At 68.8% G+C, this 24195-nt stretch overlaps 1 protein-coding gene across 1 annotated transcript; it reads right to left on the bottom strand.

Annotated features, from left to right (window-relative positions):
* Nucleotides 1-1334: 1334 nt before the first annotated feature.
* Nucleotides 1335-13209, bottom strand: PWWP3A (PWWP domain containing 3A, DNA repair factor). The gene is made up of 13 exons (XM_062185103.1): nucleotides 13084-13209; nucleotides 12680-12765; nucleotides 11948-12018; nucleotides 9852-10625; nucleotides 9050-9151; nucleotides 6274-6344; nucleotides 5479-5555; nucleotides 5315-5375; nucleotides 4224-4299; nucleotides 3623-3673; nucleotides 2951-3387; nucleotides 2449-2537; nucleotides 1335-1560 (listed from the first exon to the last, which is right to left on the bottom strand). Exons 1-13 carry the CDS (start codon nucleotides 13138-13140, stop codon nucleotides 1503-1505), a joined length of 2010 nt encoding a protein of 669 aa, XP_062041087.1. The 5' UTR covers nucleotides 13141-13209; the 3' UTR covers nucleotides 1335-1502.
* Nucleotides 13210-24195: the final 10986 nt, after the last annotated feature.

Here is a 24195-nt window from a genome sequence, read left to right as displayed (position 1 = left end):
GGGGGGGCGGGGTGCCGAGGCCTCTCTGCTCCAGGTTTGCCCGGGTGGTGCCCCCTGCGGGCTGTCTGGGGCGGTGTCCGGGGCCTCAGAGGGCGCACACTGCCCACTGCCCTCTACCCAGCGAGCCGCCTCCCTGGATCCCACCAGGCCCGGCACCTGGCCCCTCGCCCCTCCCGGTGCGGAGGCACAGGGGGTGCCCGGGGTGGGGGTGTGGGCCGTCCCAGCCGCCCCCCCTCCCCTGGCCGCAGCCCGCGCCTCCTCTGGGGACACACACCAAGGGCATGGCCGGGGGAGGGAGGCAAGTCCGGGCCCCGAGCTGCCCCAACGTCTCCACTTCCCACTCAGCTCTGGGCAGAATCGAGGGACCGGAAGGGCCCGCGGTTGCTCTCAGCGCGTCCCCGGACAGGCCCCTCCGGGTGGCCCACGGCGGCCCCTGTAGGCAGGGACAGCAGGGTGCTGCGCCGGGGCGGGCGCACGTCTGCTTTTGAGTTCAGCTCACGTCAGGGTCTGGAGATTAACTTGGCCAACGTCGGCTTCCACATCGGCTGCAGCGCGGGCTCGGAATGACTGATGCCCGCCGTGGCTCTGCGCCCCCCTCCAGTGCCTGCCCATGGCTCCGCGCCCCACTCCAGTGCCCGCCCGTGGCTCCGCGCCCCCTCCAGTGCCCGCCCGTGGCTCTGAGCTCCCCTCCAGTGCCTGCCCGTGGCTCTGCACCCCCCTCCAGTGCCCGCCCGTGGCTCTGCGCCCCCTCCAGTGCCCGCCCGTGGCTCCGCGCCCCCTCCAGTGCCCACCGTGGCTCCGCGCCCCCCTCCAGTGCCTGCCCATGGCTCCGCACCCCACTCCAGTGCCCGCCCGTGGCTCCATGCGCCCTCCAGTGCCCGCCGTGGCTCTGAGCTCCCCTGTCCAGTGCCCGCCATGGCTCTGAGCTCCCCTCCAGTGCCCGCTGTGGCTCCGCGCCCCCTTCAGTGCCCGCCTGTGGCTCTGAGCTCCCCTCCAGTGCCCGCCGTGGCTCCATGCCCCCTCCAGTGCCCGCCCGTGGCTCCGCGCCCCCTCCAGTGCCCGCCGTGGCTCCGCGCCCCCTCCAGTGCCCGCCCGTGGCTCCGCGCCCCCTCCAGTGCCCACCCATGGCTTTGCACACGGCCCCCGCCCAGCCCTCTCCCGCCGCCCAGACGGCCTGCACACAGCGGGCTTTCTCACCCCGGGACCCCCACAACAGCCACCCAGGCAGGCAGCAGGCGCTCGGGCCGGCCACGAGGGGGCGTGCAGGCCGAGCGTGTCTGTGAGCAGTGGCCGCCCCGCGCCGTCTCCAGGCAGGGTCCTGGCTATTTGTTCAACTCCTGTTTAATGTGAGGCCCAGCGCAATACAAGACAACGACGACACATCACAGCCGGCGGCCACACCCCCGGTCCTCCAGAGACAGCGGCAGACCCCGCGTGTGGCAGCGCGGACCGGGGACGTGAGAGCCCAGACGGCCGCCAGGCAGGGCAGCTCCGCGGCGGCGTCAGCGGTGGCGCCGGCTCCGCTCCTCCAGCAGCTGGTTGTCAAAGATTTCCTTCTCCCTGCAGGACACAAAGCAGACACGTCAGCGCACACGGCAAGACACGCAGGGCCCCGCGTGTCCGGGAGCGGCGCACGTGTGCCACGGGCTCTGCGGGACACGGGCCACACAGGATCCGGTGAGCGGCCCCGCGCCTGTCACCCAACACGGGATGGCGAGCACCAAGCTCCCGACGCCGTCTCCGGTGGGCAACCCAGGGAAGCGAGGCCGCGGAAATGGGGGCTGGGAGCGGGGAGGCCACGGGACCGGGGTGCAGGACTCCGCGCGGGCTGCCGGGAGCTCAGGCAGCCTCCCTCCTCCGGGGAACCTCCCTCCCTGGGCGGCCTCCCCCCCGGGCAGCCTCCCTCCCAGGCCCTTCTCCAAACTGCCGGGTGCAGAGCCCGGCTCGGCCCGGCTGTGGCGTCGGGGGGCCTTCCTGAGGCCCCGCCCATCTCTAGGGAGCACGTGCAGCTCTGTCTCCGCCCGGAGTCCCAGGGACCGCGTGCCTGGGAGGCGCAGGGCCTGGCACGGGGCCCGGGCCCGGTCAGCCCCGGCCAAGGCCCTGTCCCGTGGCTCTAGTTGAGTCTTCAGCCTGTCACGGCTCGCGAGGCCTGGCAGCGCGCCCGGACAGGGATTAGGGGCTCAGGGGGCCAGGTCCAAGGGCGGCCGCGCACGCCACCGACAGACATCTTGATCACAGCCGGCTGTGCCCGGCTCTCGGGAGGGGAGGAGCCCGCCCAGCGGCGAGACCCGGCCACAGCCCGCAGCTGCAGGGAGGGCGGGCGTGCCGCAGCCCCGCACCGACCCGCCCGTGCCGACACGAATGTTTTTAACTCCGCAAGCACCTGGACCGCCTGGTGAGGGAGACCGCCATCGCGGCCTCTCCAGGCCCCACGAGCACGCCACCTACCGGTAGCTGGGCGAGGGCCCCTTGATGTACTTCTCCTCGGCCGTCTTGTAGTCCACGGCGTCCACGGCGGAGATGGCGCAGATGACGGCCTGGGGGGGCACGGGAACTCAGCCCGGGCGGCCGGGGCTGCCGACCACGCCGCTGCGCCTGCGCACGCCACAGACCCCTATGGCCGCGAGTGCCTGGGCGTCACCAAGGACACCGTCTCCTGGGCCACAGACACGAAGCCCCGGCAAAGCCCGGCGCAGGCCCGGAAGTCCAAGTCCGCGCTCGGCACCTGGACACCCCGTGCCTGACCGACGCTGTTCACCACGCGTCCGGGCCATGGCGAACCCTTCTAGAGGAATCCCTGGGATCCAGGGCAGCGGCCCCTCAGCACCGCAGACTGCGGGGCCGGGTCCTCCCGTGGCCCCCGGGGCCTGAGCCACGTCCCCTGGCCTCACCCCCTGCAGGCCAGGGCCGCCCCGCGGGTGACCTCCCCGGGCCCCGGGTGCGGCCTCACCTCGGGCAGCAGCACGTCTAGGATGAAGCGCACCGGGTCGCCGTTGGCCCGGGCCAGCGCTTCGCTGCCCGCCTCCTGGCACACGCCCTGCAGGTACTGCACCACGCGCTCCAGCTGGTCCTCGTCCTCCAGGTAGGTCTCCACACAGGTGACGTGCTGGCCGGAGCTCAGGAAGCTGTGCAGCCAGCGCGACGGCCGCCGGCTCCGGAGGATGGCCCGCAGGTGGCTCTCAGCGCCCTTGGCCTTCACAATGTACTCCACCAGCTTCTGGTTGGCCCGGTCCCGGGCGGCCCGGGAGCGGTCGGGCAGCACCTTCCGGCAGGGCGGCCTCCGCCCGGGGGGGCTCCCGCCCACGGGCGCTTCGGGCTCCCCCTTGCTCAGGGGCGGGAACTTGGTCCCCAAGACGTCCTGTTGGATGGACTTCCGCACGGGGTAACCTGCGACGGGGGCTGGCGGTCAGTGAGGCAAGCAGGGTGCAGGCCGGGGGCTCGGGGCGTCCCCAGGCGGCCTCCGTCCAAGTTTAAAAGAGAAAGCCTGCTGCCTGCCCCCACGGTCCCCCGGGAATCAGTTCATTAACCTCCATCCTTTCAAGACGGGGGGGGGGGGGCCGGGGGGATGGGAGACCAGCTGGGGTCAGGCTCAGGAGGGGGACGAGGGCCCCCGAGCACTCACTTATGTCGGCAGCATAGTACTCCAGGAAGGAGCCGGCGAAGGAGCCACAGCCTGCGGCACAGGGGAAAGTCCTGCTCAGGCCAGGAGACGGTCACGCCCCCACGCCCACCTCCGGGAGACGGCCACGCCCCCACGCGCACCACTGCCAGGAGAAGGCCACGCCCCCCGTGCCCACCACCACAGACCCAGCACAACGCTGCTCCAGGCCCTTCCTGGAGAACAGGGAGCAGCTCCGCCCAGGGAGAGCCCCTCGGAGCGCCACAGCCTCGGCCTCAGCCTCCTGGGGTGACCGGGGCGCCCGCGGCCACGGCCAACACCAGACACCCGCATCTCCTCCCCGCTCCCCGCCAGTGCAAACCCTGGGCCCCTGACCAATGCAGGGGAGACCCCCGGGAGCGCCTGGCTCCGGCCTTGGCCAGCCCCGGCCAAGGAGGACTTCGACGCTTTTGGAAACTGTTGTCCTAAATGCTGGGACAGAAGGAAGCCCCTGTCCCGAGGGCGCCGGCCCCGCCCCGCCAGGCCACCACGCCTTCACCCTCCGTTCCGCCCCCGGGGTTGGCGCAGGCCCAGTCGCCCCTCACCTACCACGGCGCTCGCCTACCTAAGCGGACCCGGTAGTCGGTGATGAGGGAGACGCACCAGCCGATGGCCTGGTCGAAGTCCTCCTTGGCCGTGTTCTGGAGAGGGACAGCAGGCGTCAGCAGAGGCCCCGGGCCCCGCCTGGGCGGCCGCCACACCTGAACCTGTTTTCCCATCCGCCCTCGGGGGGACAGCAAGCAGCACCCGCACTCGCCGAGGCCGTGCCGCCACAGCCACACAGAACCAGGAGCGGGGCTGACACACACTCGGGGGCCCGCGGCCTCTCCCCAGGCCGTGCGGCGTCGGAGCCCCAGTGGGCACTGGGGCAGCTCCCGAGCAGGGCAGAGCACGCCCACGAGGGCCACGGGAGCCAGGCGGGCGCGGGCAGCTTCCCCGCCACACACAGGCTTGCCTGCCCCACCCACATTCCTCCGACCCGGACCTAACGCGCTCTTCCCAGGGAATGAGACGCCGGCCGACCTCCGGGGTCCCCTCAGGACAGCGCCCGTCCTGACAACACAGGTTCCGTGAGCACACGTCTGAGTCTCAGAGCAGCAGGACCCTGCAGGCCCCGCCCCGCCCCCCTGCCTGGGGACGTCCAGACCCCCGCCGGAGGACGCTGTCCACACCAGCACCGAGTTTAACCAGGGTTAAACCTCAGGGAGAGAAAGCCCCGGCCGGATACCCGGGCCCCGGTGAGCCCCTCACTCGGCCCGAGGCCTGCTTGCCATGACAAACCTGCAAAGCCAACGATTACCGAGACGAGGGAACCGCGTGCCGGCCAGGGGCGCACGCCTGCACTGCCCATCGCGGCCGATAGCTGCGACCCGGACAAGCTCATCTCCGCCCCTGCACCAGTGCGCAGTAAGAAGCCGACCACAGGCTCCCGAGGGCTCGGGCAGCCGCCCGGCACACAGCACACAGCACACACTCGGGGCAGCTTCCGGGACGCCGGCCGCGCTGCACCCGTGTCCCGGCACCCTCCCCGCGAGGCTGGGAGCGGTCAGGCCGATCGGACCCGAGAGGCCGCCCCGAGCTGGGTCCGCGCCTGCGCCACGCAGCCACGAGCCCCCCAGGAGGCGAGCACGGGCCGGGCACGGGGCCGGCACCTACCAGCAGGGCCTGCTTCTCCTTGCAGTCAAAGTGCTTCAGCCTGCGCAGCGACACCGTGATGCTGGGGGGCAGAGGGGCGGTGAGCTGGCCCCGCCCCCACGGGAGCCCCCAGACCCGCCCGGCCCCGGCCGCCCCGGGCCTCCCAGGAAGGGGCGTGGCATTACCCCCGGCCTTTGGGGTCCATGTCTCCTTCGATGAACAGCACGCTGGCCTTCTTGTCTCTGCGCCGGATGCTCTTGACCTGTTGCCAAAGCCAGGAAGTCAAGTGGCAGGAAGACGCGGAGACAGCGGGCGCGCCTGCCCTCACTGGCTCCCCGGACGCACAGGTGTCGGCCAAGCGCGCAGTGCAGCACCGAGACGGCACGCGCCTGCTCTGAGCATCGCTCTGCCTAGCCTCGCGACCAACTCACGGCTGCGGTCGCATCTCTCCAGGCCGGTTCAGGCCACGGACCCGGTCAGCAACGAGCCGGGCACAGGGCGGGGGGGCAGGGTCAGCCGCGTGCATCTGACCCCAGCGGCCCACACCCCACATCAGGCAGAGGAGCTGCCGGCTCGGCAGGGACCCCGGGGAGCTGAGGAAGCCAAGCGGAGGCGCCCCCCGCACAGCCTCCCTCAGCCGGGCCTGGCTGGGGCCCCGCCTGGGCTCTGGATTCTGCCGGGCCAGCCCCGCTCAGGCCTGGGCGCCTGCTCCCCAGGCGCCGTCACTCGCCTGCAGGCAGCCCTGGTGACCTGGACAAGCCGCCCCCGATGGAGAGTCGCACGACACGGCGCCGACACGCTGCAAGCCGGGCCCAGCACGGGTGAGGGCCGGCGGCCGGGCTCAGCGGCCACGCCTCGGCATCGGGCTGCTTTCCCGAGCCCCACTCCAGGTCAGCGAGGAAGTGGGCTCCAGGAAGCTCTCGCAGCCCCCCGGGGGAGCAACTCAGCCCCATGGGGCCCCTGTGGGCGGGTGCTCTTACCACCGCCGGCCAGAACGGGTATTTTTGGTATTTAAGCCAGACCAGCATTCCTACTTCAAACGAGCGTGGTTCTAGAATTAAAAAGAGAGAAAAAAAAAAAAAAAAAGACGAATCAGATCCACACAAGGCGCCAGGGGGATGGCTGGAGACGCCGTCTGTGCCGCGGCTGGCCGCGCGGGACTCCCTTCCCGGGAGGGAGATCCGACGCTGTCGCCAGCGTCCACCTGCCCAGGACCAGGCCATGGGGCGGTGCCGAGGGTCCCAGGGCCGGCGCTGGGGCACAGCCGGGGAAGCCCAGATCAGTCCCGGCTGCTCCACTTCCCGTCCAGCTCCCTGCTGTGCCCTGGCGGGCAGTGGGCCACGGCCTGAGTTCCGGGCCCCGCCAGCGGCCCTCCTGCCGCCTCCTCGGTCCTCTGCCTTTCTAACCAATCACTGCGTGAATCAATCATTTCTAAAGAACTGAGAAACCTTCAAACAAAGAGGCGAGTCCGGCGCTGGTTGGCAGCCAAGCCCACGGCACCACGGGGCGAGGAGGGCGGCGGCGGCCCCGCCCCACCAGCCCCAGTCAAGTCCCAGGATGTGGCACAAAACCGAACGCAGGAAATCGCACCCGACGCAGACCCCAACACGGACCCCTCACCGCGCCAAGGCTTCGCTTGGGAAACCGGGTCCCGCGGGAGCAAACCGCACAGCCGCGAGCAGACCGTGGCGCCAGCACCCGAGTGAGGCGGGGAAACACATGAGGTGTAAGACATCGAACCCCAGGCAGCAAGGCCACGGCGCAGTCGGCAGGCAGAGCCCCCCCTCCCAGATCCCCCCAGACACAGCCGCCAGGTCAGACACCGGGACACGGCTCGGGCTTGGACCCGGCGCTTCCTGGTGCAGCCGCACAGCGCGCCAAGAGGGAGGCAACTGGCTGGAGGCCGTGGCGCCCTCCGCCTGGTGTCCCACGGGGGCCGCGGGCACCACAGAGGCCAGGTGCTGAGAGTGTCGGGTCGGACAGACAGGGCAGACGCCGCTCCGGCCGAGGGGCTCTCAGGGAGCCGGGGACCTGCGCCTATCAAAATGCTCCCCAGGGGCCTGCGCTGTGGCGCAGCGGGTGTGGCCCTGGCCTGCAGGGCCACATCCCATATGGGCGCGGTTCGAGTCCCGGCTGCTCCTCTCCCTGTCCAGCTCTCTGCTGTGGCCTGGGAAAGCAGTGGAGGATGGCCCAGGTGCTTAGGCCCCTACACCCGCGGAAGAACCTCTATGGCTCCTGGCAGGGGCAGGGCCGCGGCAGCGCTCAGGGACCCCGGGGCCTGGCGGAGTGGGGGTGATGGTGCTCCCCCACAGGCGGGGGCCTGGGAACCTAAGCTGAGCCTGAGCGTGAAGGGAAAGGAGGGCTGCGACACGGGTGCACGCGCTTCCACCGCGGACAAAGCACTCGTGCGGCTCAGCCCAGGGGGAAGGCCGCGTGCAGGCACAGCCGCCTGGCTGTGGCCACCCTGCGGGACGCCCCCCGGCTGTGGCCGCCCTGCGGGACGCCCCCCCGGCTGTGGCCGCCCTGCGGGACATCACCCCCGGCTGTGGCCGCCCTGCGGGACGCCCCCCGGCTGTGGCCGCCCTGCGGGACGCCCCCCGGCTGTGGCCGCCCTGCGGGACGCCCCCCGGCTGTGGCCGCCCTGCGGGACATCACCCCGGCTGTGGCCACCCTGCGGGACATCACCCCGGCTGTGGCCACCCTGCGGGACAACCCCTGGCTGTGGCCGCCCGGCTGCCCGGCTGTGACTGCCCTGCGGGACGCCCCCCGAGTGGGGGCTGGGCAGGACCCACCATCTACCCTCCGCCACTTGTGCATCTCCTCAGTCCAATCATCCCCGAGTGACGCCACTGGAAACAGCCGGGACGGCACGGTGGCCCAGCGGGCACAGCTGCTGTCTGCAGCGCCGGCATCCCACACGGGCGCCGGTTCGAGTCCCGGCTGCTCCTCTTCCGAGCCAGCTCCCTGCTGTGGCCTGGGAAAGCAGTGGACGATGGCCAAGTCCTTGAGCCCCTGCACCCGCATGGGAGCCCCGGATGGAGCTCCTGGCTCCTGGTGTTGAGGCCGTCTTGGGAAGTGAGCAAGCAGGTGGAAGATCTCTCCCCAACCCCCAGGAAACTCTTTCAAATAAATCAATACATCTCTTTTTTTTATTTTTAAAGGTCTTCCTTCCGTTGGTTCACTCCCCAAGTGGCCGCTACAGCCGGCGCTGCGCTGATCTGAAGCCAGGAGCCAGGTGCTTCCTCCTGGTCTCCCATGCGGGTGCAGGGCCCAAGGACCTGGGCCATCCTCCACTGCCTTCCCGGGCCATAGCAGAGAGCTGGCCTGGAAGAGGGGCAACCGGGACAGAATCCAGCGCCCCAACCAGGACTAGAACCCGGAGTGCCGGCACCGCAAGCGGAGGATTAGCCCAGTGAGCCGCAGTGCCGGCCAATAAATATGTCTTTAACAAAAACCAAAACAGGACACAAAGACCCAGCCCGGGGCGTGGAGACGGGAGAGGCTGGGACCCCGCACGCGCAGGAAGCGGAGGTCCCGGTCACTGCCGCTCCCTGGGCTGCAGCCCCAGGCGCCCCCAGCCTGCAGGCGTCCACCGTCCACACCAGGGCCCACAGCGCCAGAGCCCATCTGTCACGCGGCCCCGAGGCTCCACGCGGGGACTGAGGCCGGACGGGGGCTTCCCCAGGGCAGCCTTTGTGCGGCCGGCGCGGGCAGCCTTCCCCCGCGTCCCCCGCGTCCCGCGCTCTGCTCTCTCACCGTGGAACAGAAGAATCCTGGGCGGCTCCTCGTCTTCCTCGTCGTCCTCCAGGATGGAGTTCATGGAATTCAGCTCCACCGACTCCTCCGAAGACGGACAATCTGCAACCAGGCGGCGTCAGACGTCCACGCCGCGCGGCCTCCGGGGCGCATCCCAGACAACCCGGGGCCAGGCGGGCTGCTGCTGCTGCCACACCCCGGCAGGCACACTGGGGCAGCGGACCGCGGCGGCTCGGGGCTGGGGGGGCTCCTTTGTCCAGCCAGGGCTGCCCCTCCCCAGTCCACTGCTCCCACAGGCAAGCAGGGTGCCCCTGCTGTGCGGGGCTCAGAGCAGACGCGGCATGGGCCTGGAGCCCTCACCGTGCAGAATTCGGGCACCGAGCTGGGTCTCAGAAGTGGACCGGCGCCCCGGGGTCAGCCACCCGGAGCTCCGGCTACACACGAATGTCCGCAGAGCCAGAGCCTTCCACACCGCTGAGAACCCTGCCCAAGTTCAAGGGCCCCACGGCTGCCTCCAGAGTTAACCCTGGGGCAGGCGCGGCCACGGCCCGCACGGCCCGCACGGCCTGCACGGCCCGCACAGCCCAGCGCAGCCCCCCTCCCCGGCTCCGCGCCCTCCGCTTCCAAACACAAACACACACAGCAACATGTAGGAGACGTGCAAGGAATCACAGCTCAGCGAGCCCAAAGGACGAGGGAATCCCGGCTCAGAGCTCCGTAAGACCTGGTTAGGGACACAGCAGTGCCGCCTCCGCACCCGCCCCGGGCGCTCCTGCCTGGGTCCCCGAGACGCCCACCTTACCTTCCTCGGGCCCCTCGCTGGCGCCGAGATGAGGCCCTCTTGCCGCACATGCAGGCACGCCGGAGCCAGGCGGCCGAGCTCCTCCCTGTTCGCCGGGCCTCGGCGGCCGGTGCCGGGCGCCTGGCCTCTGGCCGCCGTGCAGGCGCCGCCTCTTTGTGGGGCGACCACCAGTCCCCGGGCAGGCTGAGCGCTCAGGAGCCGGGAGCACTGTGAGGGTGCCGGATGGCAAGCCTGGGTCGTGTCCGTCGGCCTTGGCACATGGGTCATCCTCCCTGACCCTGGAGGGCGAGGCGGGAGCTGCCCAGCTGTCGCCCGTGGCCTCCGAGGGTGACGGCGCCTTCTGGCCGGAGCCTGGCCTCTGTGCTGCGCTTCTTCCCCTCTTGGCCAGAGCCTGGCTTCCGTGGTGCGCTCTCAGTCTGCGGCCACCCCGGGAAGCAGCGCTGGACGCCGGGCCGGGCGGGGCTCCCGGGATCCCCCTCCTCCTGAGCCCCGTCTCGTGGTCCACCTGGCACCCGGGGTCCTGTCCCCGCGGGCTTTGCTGTGCGCGCTCCCTGCTCTCAGGGCCCGAAGCACCCGACGCATCTTCCCGCAGCCGCGGGGAGGGGTTGGCCCCGTGGGGCTGCCCGGCCTGCGCACACGGCACACGGCTGTCCTCCCCGGGAGGGACTCCTCGGCTCGAGTCGCTTCTCTGGCTCAGGACGTCCAGCGCCACGCGCAGCGAGCGTCGGTAGGTCAGCTCCTCCAGGGGGGCGGCGGGGGCCTCCTGCTGCGAGGCTGCGAGGACAGAGCGTGGCCGTCACGTCCAGCCGGGGCTCCGGCCCGGGGGCAGTGGGCGCTGACCCGGCTCACCCCTGCGGCCTCACCGCCCCCAGCTCCGCTTTCCTAAAGCGCAGATGGACTGACCTCACCCTGATCGGCTAGAGATGGAGTCCTCCAGCCACACAATACCCGGCCTGCAAATCCTCCCGAATAAAAGCGGCAGGCTGCGCCTGGGGGCGGTGCCGGGGCCGGCTCCTGGCCACCGCGGAGCGCCCTGGGCCTCCGACTCAGCCCCACCTCCCCACCACGACCGTTTCATTTATTGATTCCGATGCACGGCCACAGCGCCGTCGCGAACAAGACGATGGACGATGGACGCAGCGTCGTGCTCGGCGGGCGCAGTGCCTCCATCAACAGGAACGACACCACGACCGCCGGCCCCCAGCCCCCAGGACAGCCCTGCGCGGGCGGAGGCGGGGAGAGCATGGCCCACATCTGGCCGGGGATCGACCGCGCAGCCACCAGTGCTCCTGTGCGTGCAAACGCATGGCCACCCCAGCTCAGACCCCTTCCCGGCCGTGTGTGTGCACACATGCCCGGCTCTGGCTCAGCTATGGGTTCACTTGTGTGTGCGCGCGTGTGACTGGCTGTGTTCCTGGTCATGGGTGTGCACACGCGGGACCGCTCCTGGCTGTGCTCCCAGACATGTGTGTGCACACGTGCGGCTGGTCCTGGCTGCATTCCTGGTCATATGTGTACACGTTCGACGGGCCCTGGCTTGGCTGTGTTCCCAGTCATGTGCACGCGTGTGGTTGGTCCTGGCTGTGTTCCTGGTGTGCACACGTGTGAGCAGCCCTGGTGTGGTGTGTTTTGCTCGTGTGTGCACGGGTGGCCGGCCCCAGCCTGGCTGGTTTCATGTGAGGTCTCTCAGTCATACAAGGAAGCAGCCGCTGAACTGGACACCCAGCACGGCGGCACAGAGCCCATGGCTGCCCCGCTGCCCTCTCCCACGGCAGCATCCGCTCCGCGCCCCAGCCTCCACCCGGAAATGCCAAAGACATGAAAGACGGTTCTTCTAACCCTGGGCCGGAGTGGGGCCAGCCGGGGGCCAGAGGGCCACTTCGTGGTCTTACGGCAGGATGGGCAGAGACAGGAGACGGCTCCGCCCACCCCCTCCTGCCCTGCAAGACAGCCGTGCGCCCACTGCTGACCACACTGGGCACAAGCGGCCCGGCTCTGCGGCGGACCCCACGGGCTCCTCCCCAGCACCCCGTGTGCACTGACCACCAGCCTCGCCCGCGTCCCCGAGAACCGCGGTCCCTGGGAGGGGCGCTCACCCAGGAAGGAGGCAATGTCCTCGATTCGCGACCTCCGCAGGGCCTCCACCTCTGTGCTCCGCACCCGGACTCTGCGGAGAGAGACGCCGTTACCGCCGCCGCCGTGCCAGCGCCACACCGCACACGGGTTTCTCTTTAGACGACAAAATAATTCATTCATTCTCCTCCTGGACCCTGCACTGGAACCGAGTCACAGCCGACCACGCCAACCGCGGCCGACTACAGCTGACCACGTCGACCACGGCCAACCATGCCGACCAGAGCCAACCACGGCCTACCAGAGCTGACCACACCGACCACAGCCGACCGGGGCACCTGGGCCGGGGTCAGGGCAGCGGGGGCCCTCGGGGGTGTGGTGGTGATTTTCCTCTGAGAAGGCTGGCTGGGACTTTCCTTTGTCACGGCACAGCAGGTGTGTCTCCATTGAGAAGGCCGCGCTTGCCTTCCAGAGCGGAGGCTCTGACTCCCTGCCCAGCCACAGGCAGAGTGTGAGCCGGGACTGCAGGCCTGGGAGCCGGCGAGCGGCGGCACGGGCTCTACGCGCTCGCGCCCTCAGCCTGGAGCTTCTCCGTCAGCCGTGCCGGTGCCCGGTGCCGGTGCCACCGCCTCGCACCATCTGGGCCTCTTAGTCGGCCCGTGCCAGCCATCGGGGGCACAAGGGCGCAGCCAGGCTGGCCCACCACGCCCACGCCCACACCCACCATGACCACGCCCACACTGGCCACACTCAACTTTTCCTCCAGGGAGAGGATCTGCACATCCAGGAAGGATTCCTTCTTCCTCTTATTTTTCGTTGGAGTCTCGGTTTTGGCCAAAACCTGCGTTCACAAAGACGGGGGTCAGCGTCGCCCGAGGACAGGGCCCAGCCCCCCGGCCGCAGCCGCCTCCCCCCGAGGAGCCGTGGGCTGCAGCCTGGCGCGCCCTGTTGCAGCCGGCACTGTGGATGTTTTATAGTGTTGGGGGGCAGACACTTCCGGAACTGGAACTTTGTGCGCCCCACCAACTGGAGCCTTGTGTGCCCCGACAACTGGGAGAGGAGGAGCCAGGCCGGCAGCTCCAGGCATCGCCCGAGTCCGCGCAGCCGCGGCTCTTGGGTGGGTGTCGGGTCCCCGGAACCACAGAACCGCGGCTGTCACCTTCGCCGGCCACAGTCGCTTCTCCCAGCGGCACAGGACGTACGTGGCATCCGTCATGGCGGGGGTGCCTGTGGCAAGCGGCGAAGGCTCTGGCACAGAGCGCTCCAGGTCCCACACCGCCGTGCCCTGCAACACAAGTGCACCAGGGTCACCAAACCCCGCAGGCCGCCAGGCAGCGGTGAGCTCATGAGCTCGGCGGGGCCGCCAGGCCTGAACCCCCCGCCGGCTGCCATCCCGCAGGCTCGCTGCCCACCGTGGCCCCACGGCCAGAGGCACCGGCCACGGCCCCGGGGAGGCGCCGGCTCCCAGCCATAGGCTCCAACCTCGGCCTGGCACGGGAGGCACCCTAACAATCCAGGCTTCCCGCCCTCCCCTGTCTGGGGCGCTCACCCCTGCCCACAGCACACAGACACGGGAGGACACGGCTCCCGGCTGCCCCGTCCCTCACAGGGCGGCGACAGCTGCACCCGCCGCAGGCGCGGGCCCTGCTGCAGGCCTAGGGGGGCTCCAGGCAGGAGACAGGGCTGGGGGCTCGGGGCTCAGGGCTCGGGGCTCAGGCACGGAAAGGAGGGCTCCAGGCAGGAGACGGGGCTGGGGGCTCGGGGCTCGGGCACGGAAGGGGGGGTTCCAGGCAGGAGATGGGGCTGGGGGCTCAGGCATCGAACGGGGGGCTCCAGGCAGGAGACGGGGCTGGGGGCTGGGGGCTCAGGCACGGAAGGGGGGGTTCCAGGCAGGAGATGGGGCTGGGGGCTCGGGGCTCGGGCACGGAAGGGGGTGCTCCAGGCAGAAGACGGGGCTGGGGGCTGGGGGCTGAGGGCTCGGGCACGGAAGGGGGGGTTCCAGGCAGGAGACAGGGCTGGGGGCTTGGGCACGGAAGGGTGGGCTCCAGGCAGGAGACAGGGCTGGGGGCTGGGGGCTTGGGGCTCGGGCACGGAAGGGGGGGCTCCAGGCAGGAGACAGGGCTGGGGGCTCAGGGCTCGGGCACGGAAGGGGGGGTTCCAGGCAGGAGACAGGGCTGGGGGCTCAGGGCTCGGGCACGGAATGGGGGGCTCCAGGCAGGAGACAGGGCTGGGGACTGGGGGCTTGGGGCTCGGGCACGGAAGGGGGGGGCTCCAGGCAGGAGACAGGGCTGGGGGCTAGGGCACGGAAAGGGGGGCTCCAGGCAGGAGACGGGGCTGGGGACTCGGGCACGGAAAGGGGGGCTCCAGGCAGAAAGGAGTGGGGCTCAGGCGGCAGAGGGGCTCGGGCGGCAGCAAGGGAGGGTCCTGGCCGAAGGGGGGGGTGGGCAGCGAGCAGAGGGGATCTGGGCGCAGCACTGGGACTGCACATTCAGGAAGCAGCGGGGGGGGGGGGGGATTTCACGGCCCTGGTGGGGGCAGGGTCACCGCGGCAGGAAAGGGTGCGCGCCAAGGGCGACCCCCGCCCGTCACGGCCAGGCCAAGGCCCCCGCCCCGCAGATCCCAGGGGCTCCGCCGCCGGGCTCCCCGGGCGCCCCGGCCTCCCGCGCGCGGAGCCCGAGCCCAGGCCAGCAGGCCGCAGCGGCCCCAACGGCGCAGGGTGGAGAGGGCCCGCCCGCCAACCGCCGCCCGCGCCCCCGCGCTCACCGCCACCGCCGCCGCCGCCGCCGCCGCCGCCGCTCCCCGCGGGGCCGGGGGCGTGGCCTGCCTCGCGGCGCCGCCAAGCCCCGCCCCGGCCGCGCTGCCCAATGGGGCGCGCGCGCCCCGCCGCGCGCCGACGCCGGTCCCGCCCCCGCCTTCCCGCGAGCCCCCGCGCACGCGCGCTGCAGTGCATGGCGCCGCTCCGGGCCGCCCGGGGCCGGGGCCGCCTCCCCGCCCGCGCGGCCTCCCGCGCCGGGGGCCTTTTGTCCGCCTGTCCGACCCCGGACGCCAGCCGCCCCCTCCTCCCGACTCTGAGGGAGGAGAACCTTCCAGAACTTCCAAGTTCCTCCGGGCGCCCCAAAGCGTCGGGCCGGGGGCTACGAGCTTTGCAAGTGGCCTGCTTAGGGGTCCCAGCCCCCAGAGATGCGCTGGGGGCCTGGGGGGGACCCCGGATTCACCCCCGAGGTGGCCACGGCGCCGCCTCCTGTGGGCCGGAGTGGGGACGCCTGGTGGCCCTGGTCAGCGCGCCATGCCCCCTGGTCCAGGGGCGGCCAGGCTCCCCCGAGGGGACACCGGCGACCCCCCTGGCCGGGCACCCCACCACGGCCGCCCACGAGGCCCGGGCCGGGCAGCGGGGACTCGAACCCGGGTCCTGGGCCGCGCGGGCCCTTCATTGTCCGCCAGACACCGCTCTGAGCCCTTCCGCACGATGACGCACGCAGGCCCGGCGCGCGCCAGCCCGTGCAGGTTTTAATTTTTGATTTAGCGCATGGTTCAGTAGCGCACTTAATGCGTTTTCCACCCGTCGTCAGATTAACAAAGGCGAGCGGAATGGGGCCGCGCGGCGTCGGCGGGGCCGGGGTGGGCACCTTTCCCGTCCATCAAATGTCTTGCGTCTCCCGGGGATTTGTCCTGCGGGCGTCATCAGGACAGCACCTAGAACAGGCCGATGGCCCGCCGTTAAATCTTTGTTGGAGAGGTGGGGGCTCTGCAGACGGGGTCACGACCTCGGATGCCCGCCTTGGGCCGCGTGGAAGCCGGGGGCTTGGCCTGGGCCCCCACGGCGGGGTCGGGGCGGGGGGAGCTGGAAGCCGGAGTCCAGGCGCACAGACGTGGAGGAGAGACGGGGGTGTCCCGAGTGGCATCTGCGCGCCAGCCACGCACCTGTCCGTCCGTCCGGGCGTCTCAGCCACCGGACATGCGTCCCATCTTCCGGCAGAAGCGGCCGGAGTGTCAGAGCTGCAGCTGCCTGGGAGGCGCTGGGCCCCACGCACTGTGGCCTCTCCGTGCGCGCTCCAGCTGGACGTCGGGGCTTCTTACATGACTGCGAGGGCCCCGGAGCCCGCGGAGGGTGCCGCCCGTCCTCCCCAGGGCTGTGAATCTCGGTGTTGGGGGTAGTAGGGGCCCCTGGGAAGGTGTGAATCTCGGTGTTGGGGGTAGTAGGGGCCCCTGGGAAGGTTCCCCTCCCTCGTGTATTTTGAAATAATTATAGATTCCAATAAATCTGAGAAGATGGTACAAGGAGGGCCTGTGTAGCCTTCCCCAAGCGGGACCGTGTTCCAAGAGCGTCGTGAGCACCAGACCAGCTCTGACCGGTGCCGGAGCCCGAGACCACGGCCGCTGATGTGCAGCGTCGGCGTCGCGCCCCCACCTCCACCGTCACCGTCCTCGCTCTCCCTAGGACTCCATCTCCCTGGGGTGTTTCCTAGGTGCACCCTGTAGTATGCGGCCTCACGGCTGACGCCCCGATGTCTGGGTGGCCGGAACGCGTTCCCTCGGCTCCTGTGTCAGGAACAACGGGTGGGGCGGTGTTCAGGACGTGGGCAGGGCCGTCATGAAAGGGCTCGGCACGGGGAGTAGGGTTCTTTCTGCCCGCTCTGCCCAACAGGGACGCGGGCTTTCTCCCCCATGGAGGATGCAGCCAGCAGCACCATCGTGGGAGTCGAGAGCATCGTTCGTGAACCCCAGAGCTGCCAGCGCCTTGACCTTGGACATCCAAGCGTGGCTGCACCAGGCTGGGAAAGTCCCACCTTCCAGAGGCCCCGGAAAGGGACGGGAGGGCGATGGGTCGAAGGTGGGCAGTCAACCAGAGGCGCTGGGGCCGTGGCAAGGGTCCCCTGGGCTTCCCCAGCGCCTGTCTGGAAGAGGCAGGCACTGCCCTGCTCCTGGGGCCCACGGCCCAGGTCTTGGGGACAGCACCCGTCTGGGCGGCCCCTGAGTCTCCCTCGTGCCCCCCACCCCAGGCAGGACTTCTCCCCTCAGCCCGTGGAAGGCGGGGATCCTGCCCGCCCAGTTCCTGTGGCACCTGGCGCCCAGGACACTCAGACGGTGACTCAGAGGCCTCCCTGGGGCGGCCCAAAGAGTGGTCCCTGGAAACCAGGGTTTTCGTCACTCAGCATCCCTACCCGGCGCCGCGTGCGAGATCGACGGGCGGTGGCTGCCGTGACTCTGGGGGAGCCAGGACCAACCCCCAGGAGAAGGCCACTCCCACGTCCTGAACCACAGCCACACGGCGGGCATTGCCTCACTGGCCCCTGCTGGCTGCTCTCTGTCCCTCCCGCCTGTTTTCTGGGTCCTCTGGTGGGCGCGGGAGGCAGAGTTCGAGGGTGACCCCACTGACCCACACCCTGGACCGCAGGGCCACGCTGGGTTATCCTGTGGCAGGCTGCTGGGATTTGCAGAGGGACGTGAGCGGAAGCACCGTGTGGGCCTGACCCAATCAGGAGGACCCCGGAGAGAGGGGCGGGGGTCCTGGGTTGCCCTGCTCGGCCACAGAGAGGCGGAAGCAGGCAGGCCTCGAGGCTGGGACGCTGGGGGACCCTGGCCGGCTCCTCCTCTGATGGCCGCTCAGCCCGGCGCAACCCCACTCGCGGCTTGTACCTCCAGCACAGTGGCCGTGGGGCCTTCCCTTGGCACAACTCGGCTCTGTGTCCCATCAGAGCCAGCCCCGCCCGTGGCAGGGGCCAGAGGTGTGAGAGTGGCCTGGGGCCACAGACACCACAGACGGCCGGATTCCCTCGGCCCAGCGTCTGCAAGGCCACTTCCTGCTGGGGACACTCAGGGCTCAACCCAAGTCCCTCCGGTCCCTGACCCATCCTGCGGTCGCCGGGTTAAAGCCCACCCTCCCCTAAACTCTTTGTCTGCAAAGACCCTGTCTCGGGTGAGGTCACGTTCTGACTCCCCACCCAGGAGTCAGCCTGGTGTGTCTGTCCCCGAGCCCCGAGCACGCGTGTTCGTGCCGTGGCGCCTCGCTCCCCGACACGCGACCTCGGAGTGTAACTGTCGGTCTGGTGGCCCCTTTTCCTGGACGCTGGCCTCCTGTGGACGAGCGGCTACGTCGCTCATCTTTGTCTCGGGGAGAATGGTGGGGGGGAATGAATTTTACCAGCTGGCATCAGAATTCATTTTAGAGACACAACTGGGCTTGTTTAGGAAAATACCTTAATTAGTCCTAGGGGGTGGCGACAGAGGCCCCGAGGACAGGAGATGAAAGGGGCCCACAAAGAGAGAGCTAAACTCCTCTGCGGGGGAAGATAGCTGTGCTCCGAGGCAGAGAGAGGGGCTGGGGGGGGGGGGGGGGCCGCGGAGACGGCGACGCGGGGAGACAAAGGCACAGCAGATGGGGCACAGGGCGACCGTGGCACCGCGCGTGCGGGCCCCTGGGCTGCGGCACGGGGCGGCGAGACCTTCCCTGCCTGCACTCATTCGGCTAAAACAGGAGGCGGAGGTGGAGGCCAGGGAGAGCCTGGGACCCCCGGTGCGTCCTGCCGGACCGGTACGAGGGTCCGAGAACCCCTGGAATTCTCAGGAAAGCCAAGGAGCTGGTAATGGCAACAGCGAGACCCTCAGGTACCGTGGCATCGCCCAGAGTCAGGCGGCCGCGTGGTGTGGGGCTGTGGTGGGCTGGGGGCAGAGGATCGGGGTTTTTAGCATCATCTTCCATTGCTTTGTTTGCCTGGGGACCGGGGCTGCATTGCTGGGATTGGAAAGAGAACAGAAACAATTGAAGACCCTCCGCGTGGCGCTAGGACTCGGGAGCTCGGGGGTGTGGAGCCGCGTCCACGGCCCCCGCCCGCTCTGCGCCAGGAGCACCCTCGGTGTCCCCAGCTGTGGCCCCGCACCCCTGGGAGCACGTTCTCCCCGGGTCAGCCCCCCACGTCCCACGGTCATCTGCCCTCCTGAGCGCCCAGGACCAGCTCCCCCACTGAAATCCACACTCAGCAGTGCTGGGGGGGGGCAGAGTCCCAGCCGTGGCCCCCCGTGTCCCCCCGTGTCCCCATCTGGACCTGAAGAACAGAGGCCAGCCCCTCATCCAGCGGTGCCACGGGACTGTCCCTGAGGCAGGGAGGGGGCTGCTGGAAGGGGCTCAGCCACCCTGGAGAAGGGGAGAGCCAGGCCGGCCTCTTCCTCCCTCCACTCCCGGGCATCTCAGCCGGGCCATGGCCGCCATCCTCAGTCCTTTTTACCCAGAACGTCTCTCCCCGAGACCGGGCCCTGCTCTGCCACCCAGCCCCGTGAAGGCCCGTAGGTGCTCGGCGCGTGTCCTGTCACTCCTGGAGGGGCTCAGGGCGGGGCCATCCACGGGGCTGGCCTGGCCGGGGTTAGCACAGCTCAGAGGAGCTGCTGCCGGGTCGCGGCTTGGGGTGGCCGGCCTGTGTCTCGGCAGGGCACACTCTGTAGCTCAGCAGAGTGCGGCTCCTCTCCCGGCATCCCTTCTCGGCACGTGGCATCAAGGAGGGGGAGGTCCGGGGGGCTCCTTCTTGCCTCTGGTGGCCGCCAGCGCCCCCTGGGGCACCTTGGCTGGAGCCAGGAGCCAGGGACGCAATCCAGGTTTCCCACGGGGGCGGGGTGGGGGGCTCGGCTCCTGAGCCATCGCCTGCAGTGTGCCCGGTGCCCACGGGCTCCCATGAGCGTGTTATGGAACACATACATGCTGTACACACAAAAATGCAAATCACGTACACATTTTAGAATAATGTTATTACAATGAGTAATTTAGTGTAAGTGTATCCCAACTATTGAATGCTAAAAAAAATATTGTGGGGACGGTGCTGTGGCGCAGTGGGTAAAGCCACTGTCTGTGGTGCCACCATCCCTTGTGGGCGCGGGTTCGAGTCCCGGCTGCTCCACTTCTGATCCAGCTCCCTGCTGTGGCCCAGGAGGGCAGTGGACGATGGCCCAAGTCCTTGGGCCCTGCACCCGCGTGGGAGACCCGGATGGAGCTCCTGGCTCCTGGCTTCAGATCGGCACAGGTCCGGCCGCTGTGGCCATCTGGGAGTGACCCAGCAGATGAAAGACCTCTCTCTCTCCCTCTCTTTCCCTCCCTCCCTCTCTCTCTCTCTGTAACTCTGCCTTTCTAATAAAATGAAATAAATGTTTTTATTTTAAAAAGATATCCAGGCCGGCGCCGCGGCTCACTAGGCTAATCCTCCTGCCTGCGGTGCCAGTACCCTGGGTTCTAGTCCCGGTTGGGGCGCCGGATGCTATCCCGGTTGCTCCTCTTCCAGGCCAGCTCTCTGCTGTGGCCCGGGAGGGCAGTGGAGGATGGCCCAAGTGCTTGGGCCCTGCGCCCCACGGGAGACCAGGAGAAGCACCTGGCTCCTCGCTTCAGATCGGCGCAGTGCCGGCCATAGCGGCCATTTGGGGGGTGAACCAACAGAAGGAAGACCTTTCTCTTTGTCGCTCTCTCACTGTCTAACTCTGCCTGTCAAAACAAAAAGATACCCCCATTGTAATCCCTAGCACCATGAATGTTATTTTATAGAGCATTGAGGTTGAGGTCTTGAGCTGTGCAGCTGAGCCCTGGGTGTCACAGGTCCTTGTGAGAGGGCTGCAGGGAGAGGTGTGGCACACAGAAGGCAGCACAGCCACAGAGGCCACACCGGGTGCCGTGGCCGCGTGCCCAGACGCCTGGGTCCCCCGAGACAGGAGGAGGCGGGAGGCGTCTTCCCCCAGGGCCTCGACCCCGTGACCTTAGGTGTTGGCCTCCAGGACTGTGGGAAGGTAAACTGAGCTGTTTCGGACAGGCCTCGTCTGTGGGTGTTTGCTCCGGCGGCCATTAGGGTTGGAGCGCTGGCGTGTTCCTGACCCCCAGCGCCCAAGGATTTGGCTGCGTGTCGAGATACTGCCCTTAAGTCAGGGACTCCATTAAAGTGGGGCCGACCCTGCCGGCCCAGCCTGACCACAGGAGAGGAAAGGACACGGGGGGGGGGCGCCCACGAGGACACGGAGGAGGCGATGGACGCGCCCGCCTCGCCCCTCACCCTGCAGCCCCCCGCTCTGCGAGGGAACGGATTCTGCCGGGTTTGTGGCGTTCTGTGATGGCGACGCCGGCAAACAAAGACAGCATCCTTAGGGAGCTGGCGCCCGGCCTCTCCGTGCGGCGCCCTGTGCCCGCTCAGCCCCCTTCGGTTCTTGAGAGGGTGCCCACCCTCTGCTCAGCCTCTGATCCCCAGCACCACCCAGGGGTGCCACCAGCCCCTCCCTGGGCAGGCAGACGTTGCTGGAAGCCCGCTTTGTGAGGTGTTCTCTCCTTCAAGGCTGTCTGCCCGTGCTCGGGGGGTTCAGAGGAGCAGGAAACGGTCTGGGCTCCTGGCCTTATGCTGGAGCCACCCCAGGACACGCTTCGTGGGGGGGACGGGGCCGGCGCTCCCGACGCGAGAGGCCCCGAGCCCCCAGGGCGGGGGGAACCGGTGCAGAAGTCCATTCCGCCTCAGCAGGTGCACCTGTCCCCAGCGTCCAAGCCGGTTCCGGCCGGCCGGCACACTGGGAGCGTGCCCGATGCTGCCGACGGGTCTTGTCTGCTTTTACCACCGTTTTGAAGAAACTCACGCTCTGTCTTGACCAATCACTGCTGACTTTCAAGATATAGGGGGTCACCAGCGAGGGATGTGGCCACTCTGGAAGCTGGGAGAGGCAGGAGAGGGGGCCTCGCCCAGAGCCTCTGGGTGGGGGGGTGTCCTGATCCCGACCTCCCGAGCGGCCGGAGAACGAATGTTGCCGTACCACCATTAAGAAAGCCAGCCCTGCGTGTCGGCAGACGGAGCCGGAAGCGCATGCGGCCCTCCGTCGCTGACCACTGACAGCGCTGGGCACTGCAGAGCCAGGACGCGCGCACAGAACCACGGACGGCGCTGCCGGCCTGGACCCGCCACCCCGCATGGGGCGACACGGGGCTGGGCACCGGATCCCGGCGCGGACACGACCCGGCTGCCGCGTCCGTCCGCTTTGAGCGCCGTGCGGCGCGGGGCCTTCCGCAGCGTCCCCCTCACTCCGTCCCCAGACCGGCGCGCGCGAGAGCGAGCTGGAATCTCTCTTCAACAAAGGGTCAAGGATTAGGCCCCATCGAGTTTCCATCCTGTTTGCCTTTGATTTTTTGAAAAAGCCTTTCATTCTCACTATTAGGCGTTCGGGGGCAGAGCACGGTGTGCCATCTGCATTTCAAAACGGCCGCACCGCCAGGGTTTGTTTTCTGCTTTTCTCCTGCCTCCTTGTTCTCCCTCAGACGTGGGTAATCCACCGCCGTCTTTTATTTGTTTTCTTCAAGGTCCCCTATGCTGAAGCCCGCATTGTTCCCGGGCAGTAACTTCCTTCTTTGTCCGTCTTGCACAGCCCCCAGCTCCCGGACAGCTGCCCCTTCCCAGCGACCCCCGAAGGGTCCGAGTGGCCGCTGCGCCCTGCGCCGAGAACCCCCGGCGCCCGGGTCGCCCCCAGCCCTGCTTTGGTTCGACCTTGGCCGATCTCGCGTCCATGGACTCCGTCGCCGCCCCCAGCGCTGCAGGACGAGTGCGGGAACCTGCTTCGAGGCCCGCCTGGGGCTTCTCTCCCTCTGCCTTCTCTCTGCCTCTCTCCCCCGGCGCCACCCTCCAGCGGTGCCCCATGCAAAGACCTCTCTGCTTCCGAGTGCGATTGTCCGGCTGGCGCAGCTCTGCTTGGGGACTTTGTCTCGGGCTCACAGCTGGACTGAGACGACCGTCGACGGTCCCCGTGTACTTCCTGCTCCCCCAGCACCGCCTGCCCGACCTGCCCCGTCCTTGTCACCGAGAGTCCGTGGTTCAGGCCAGAGCTGGTGTCGTGTCGTCCGAAGCAGCTCGCCCGGCAGTTCCACTGCCCCAGGCGCCCGCCCGGGCTCCCCACCTGGCCCCTGGCAAGCTCGGGTCTCCGTGCCTCTCCCCATGTGTTTCATGGTCAGTGCTGCCCATCCAGGCTTCGCCCACGGCCTCTCACGGGTGGGTAGCTCGTTCCTTCCGTGAGCGCTGGGTGATACACACAGCGTGGGCTTTTTTTTTTTTTTTTTTTGACAGGCAGAGTGGATAGTGAGAGAGAGACAGAGAGAAAGGTCTTCCTTTTTGCCGTTGGTTCACCCTCCAGTGGCCGCTGCGGCCGGCGCATCTCACTGATCCGAAGCCAGGAGCCAGGTGCTTCTCCTGGTCTCCCATGCGGGTGCAGGGCCCAAGCACTTGGGCCATCCTCCACTGCCTTCCCGGGCCATAGCAGAGAGCTGGACTGGAAGAGGGGCAACCGGGATAGAATCCGGCGCCCTGACCGGGACTAGAACCCGGTGTGCCGGCGCCGCAAGGCGGAGGATTAGCCTGTTAAGCCACGGCGCCGGCCACAGCGTGGGCTTTACCCTTCTGACCACGTGGAAGTGCGCAGCTCCGCGGCGCAGGCACGTTCATAGCCACCCCCACCCCCTCTCCGAACAGCCACGGCTGTCAGACCCGGGTGCCCCTGACCTGCTCCCGGGAATGTGGGACCGTGTCAGTCATCTGGGACGGACACTAAGCCCCCTCGTGGATCCGGTCAGGAAATCGAAACCCCAGGTGTGGTTTTAGCCGACTTGTGTTTCCTGTGGCTGCCGCCGGTACAGACCGGAGCCCGAGGCTCGCGTGCCGTCCCCGGGACCCAGTGCCACCTTCACCACCTTTCTGGAGCGGCGTGGGGTGAGACAGAAGCGCTCGTCCCCCTTCCATCGAATGTCCTGGAATGTGAAACTGATCAATAAAAAGTGGGGGAAAATAAACCCTGCCCGTCAAGGTGATAAAAGCGGAGGACCCCCGTGTCCCCCCAGGGGCAAGCGAGTCGGGGCGGAGGGACCCCCTGGCCGCGTGTATTGGACGCCCCGTCCTTAGGATGCTCCGTCCTCGTTAGCAGACGCACATCAAACGCTGCTCTTCTGCTTGGCCGCCGAGCTGCCTGGCGTCTCAGTCTCTTTTGATACAATGTAGCCGTAAATGTTTGGTAAACACCCTCTCTCTCCCCCTCTCTCTCCCTCTCGCTCTGTGGTCTGACACGCTTTCAACAGCCCCATACATCAGAATAGAGGGAAGGGAGGGAAACGGAGGAAAACATAATAAAAACCAACTGCTTTTTTTTCCTCTAGCATAACGTACGCCTGTCCTAGCCCGAATTCGCCGCACTGGCTTCGGGAGAGCCGCCAGCTCCCGGCACTGCCGGTGGACGGTGCTGCCCGGGGCTCTCCAGGACCTGAGGGTGGCCCCAGGGTGAGGGTGGG

The sequence above is a fragment of the Lepus europaeus genome, unplaced genomic scaffold (assembly GCF_033115175.1).
Source record: "Lepus europaeus isolate LE1 unplaced genomic scaffold, mLepTim1.pri SCAFFOLD_266, whole genome shotgun sequence".
Taxonomy (NCBI): Eukaryota; Metazoa; Chordata; class Mammalia; order Lagomorpha; family Leporidae; genus Lepus; species Lepus europaeus.
Note: the sequence above shows the minus strand (reverse complement) of the source record. Positions and strands in the feature narration are given on the sequence as shown.

Bases quoted from the DNA above. Each gene is read 5' to 3' on its own strand.
- PWWP3A (XM_062185103.1), bottom strand. From the start codon at position 13,140: ATGACGGATGCCACGTACGTCCTGTGCCGCTGGGAGAAGCGACTGTGG. The intron at 3,674-4,223 runs GTAGGCGAGCGC...CCTGTGCCGCAG, and splicing joins CGACTACCGGGTCCGCTTAG to GCTGTGGCTCCTTCGCCGGC. The intron at 1,561-2,448 runs GTAGGTGGCGTG...TGTGTCCTGCAG, and splicing joins GGGCCCTCGCCCAGCTACCG to GGAGAAGGAAATCTTTGACA.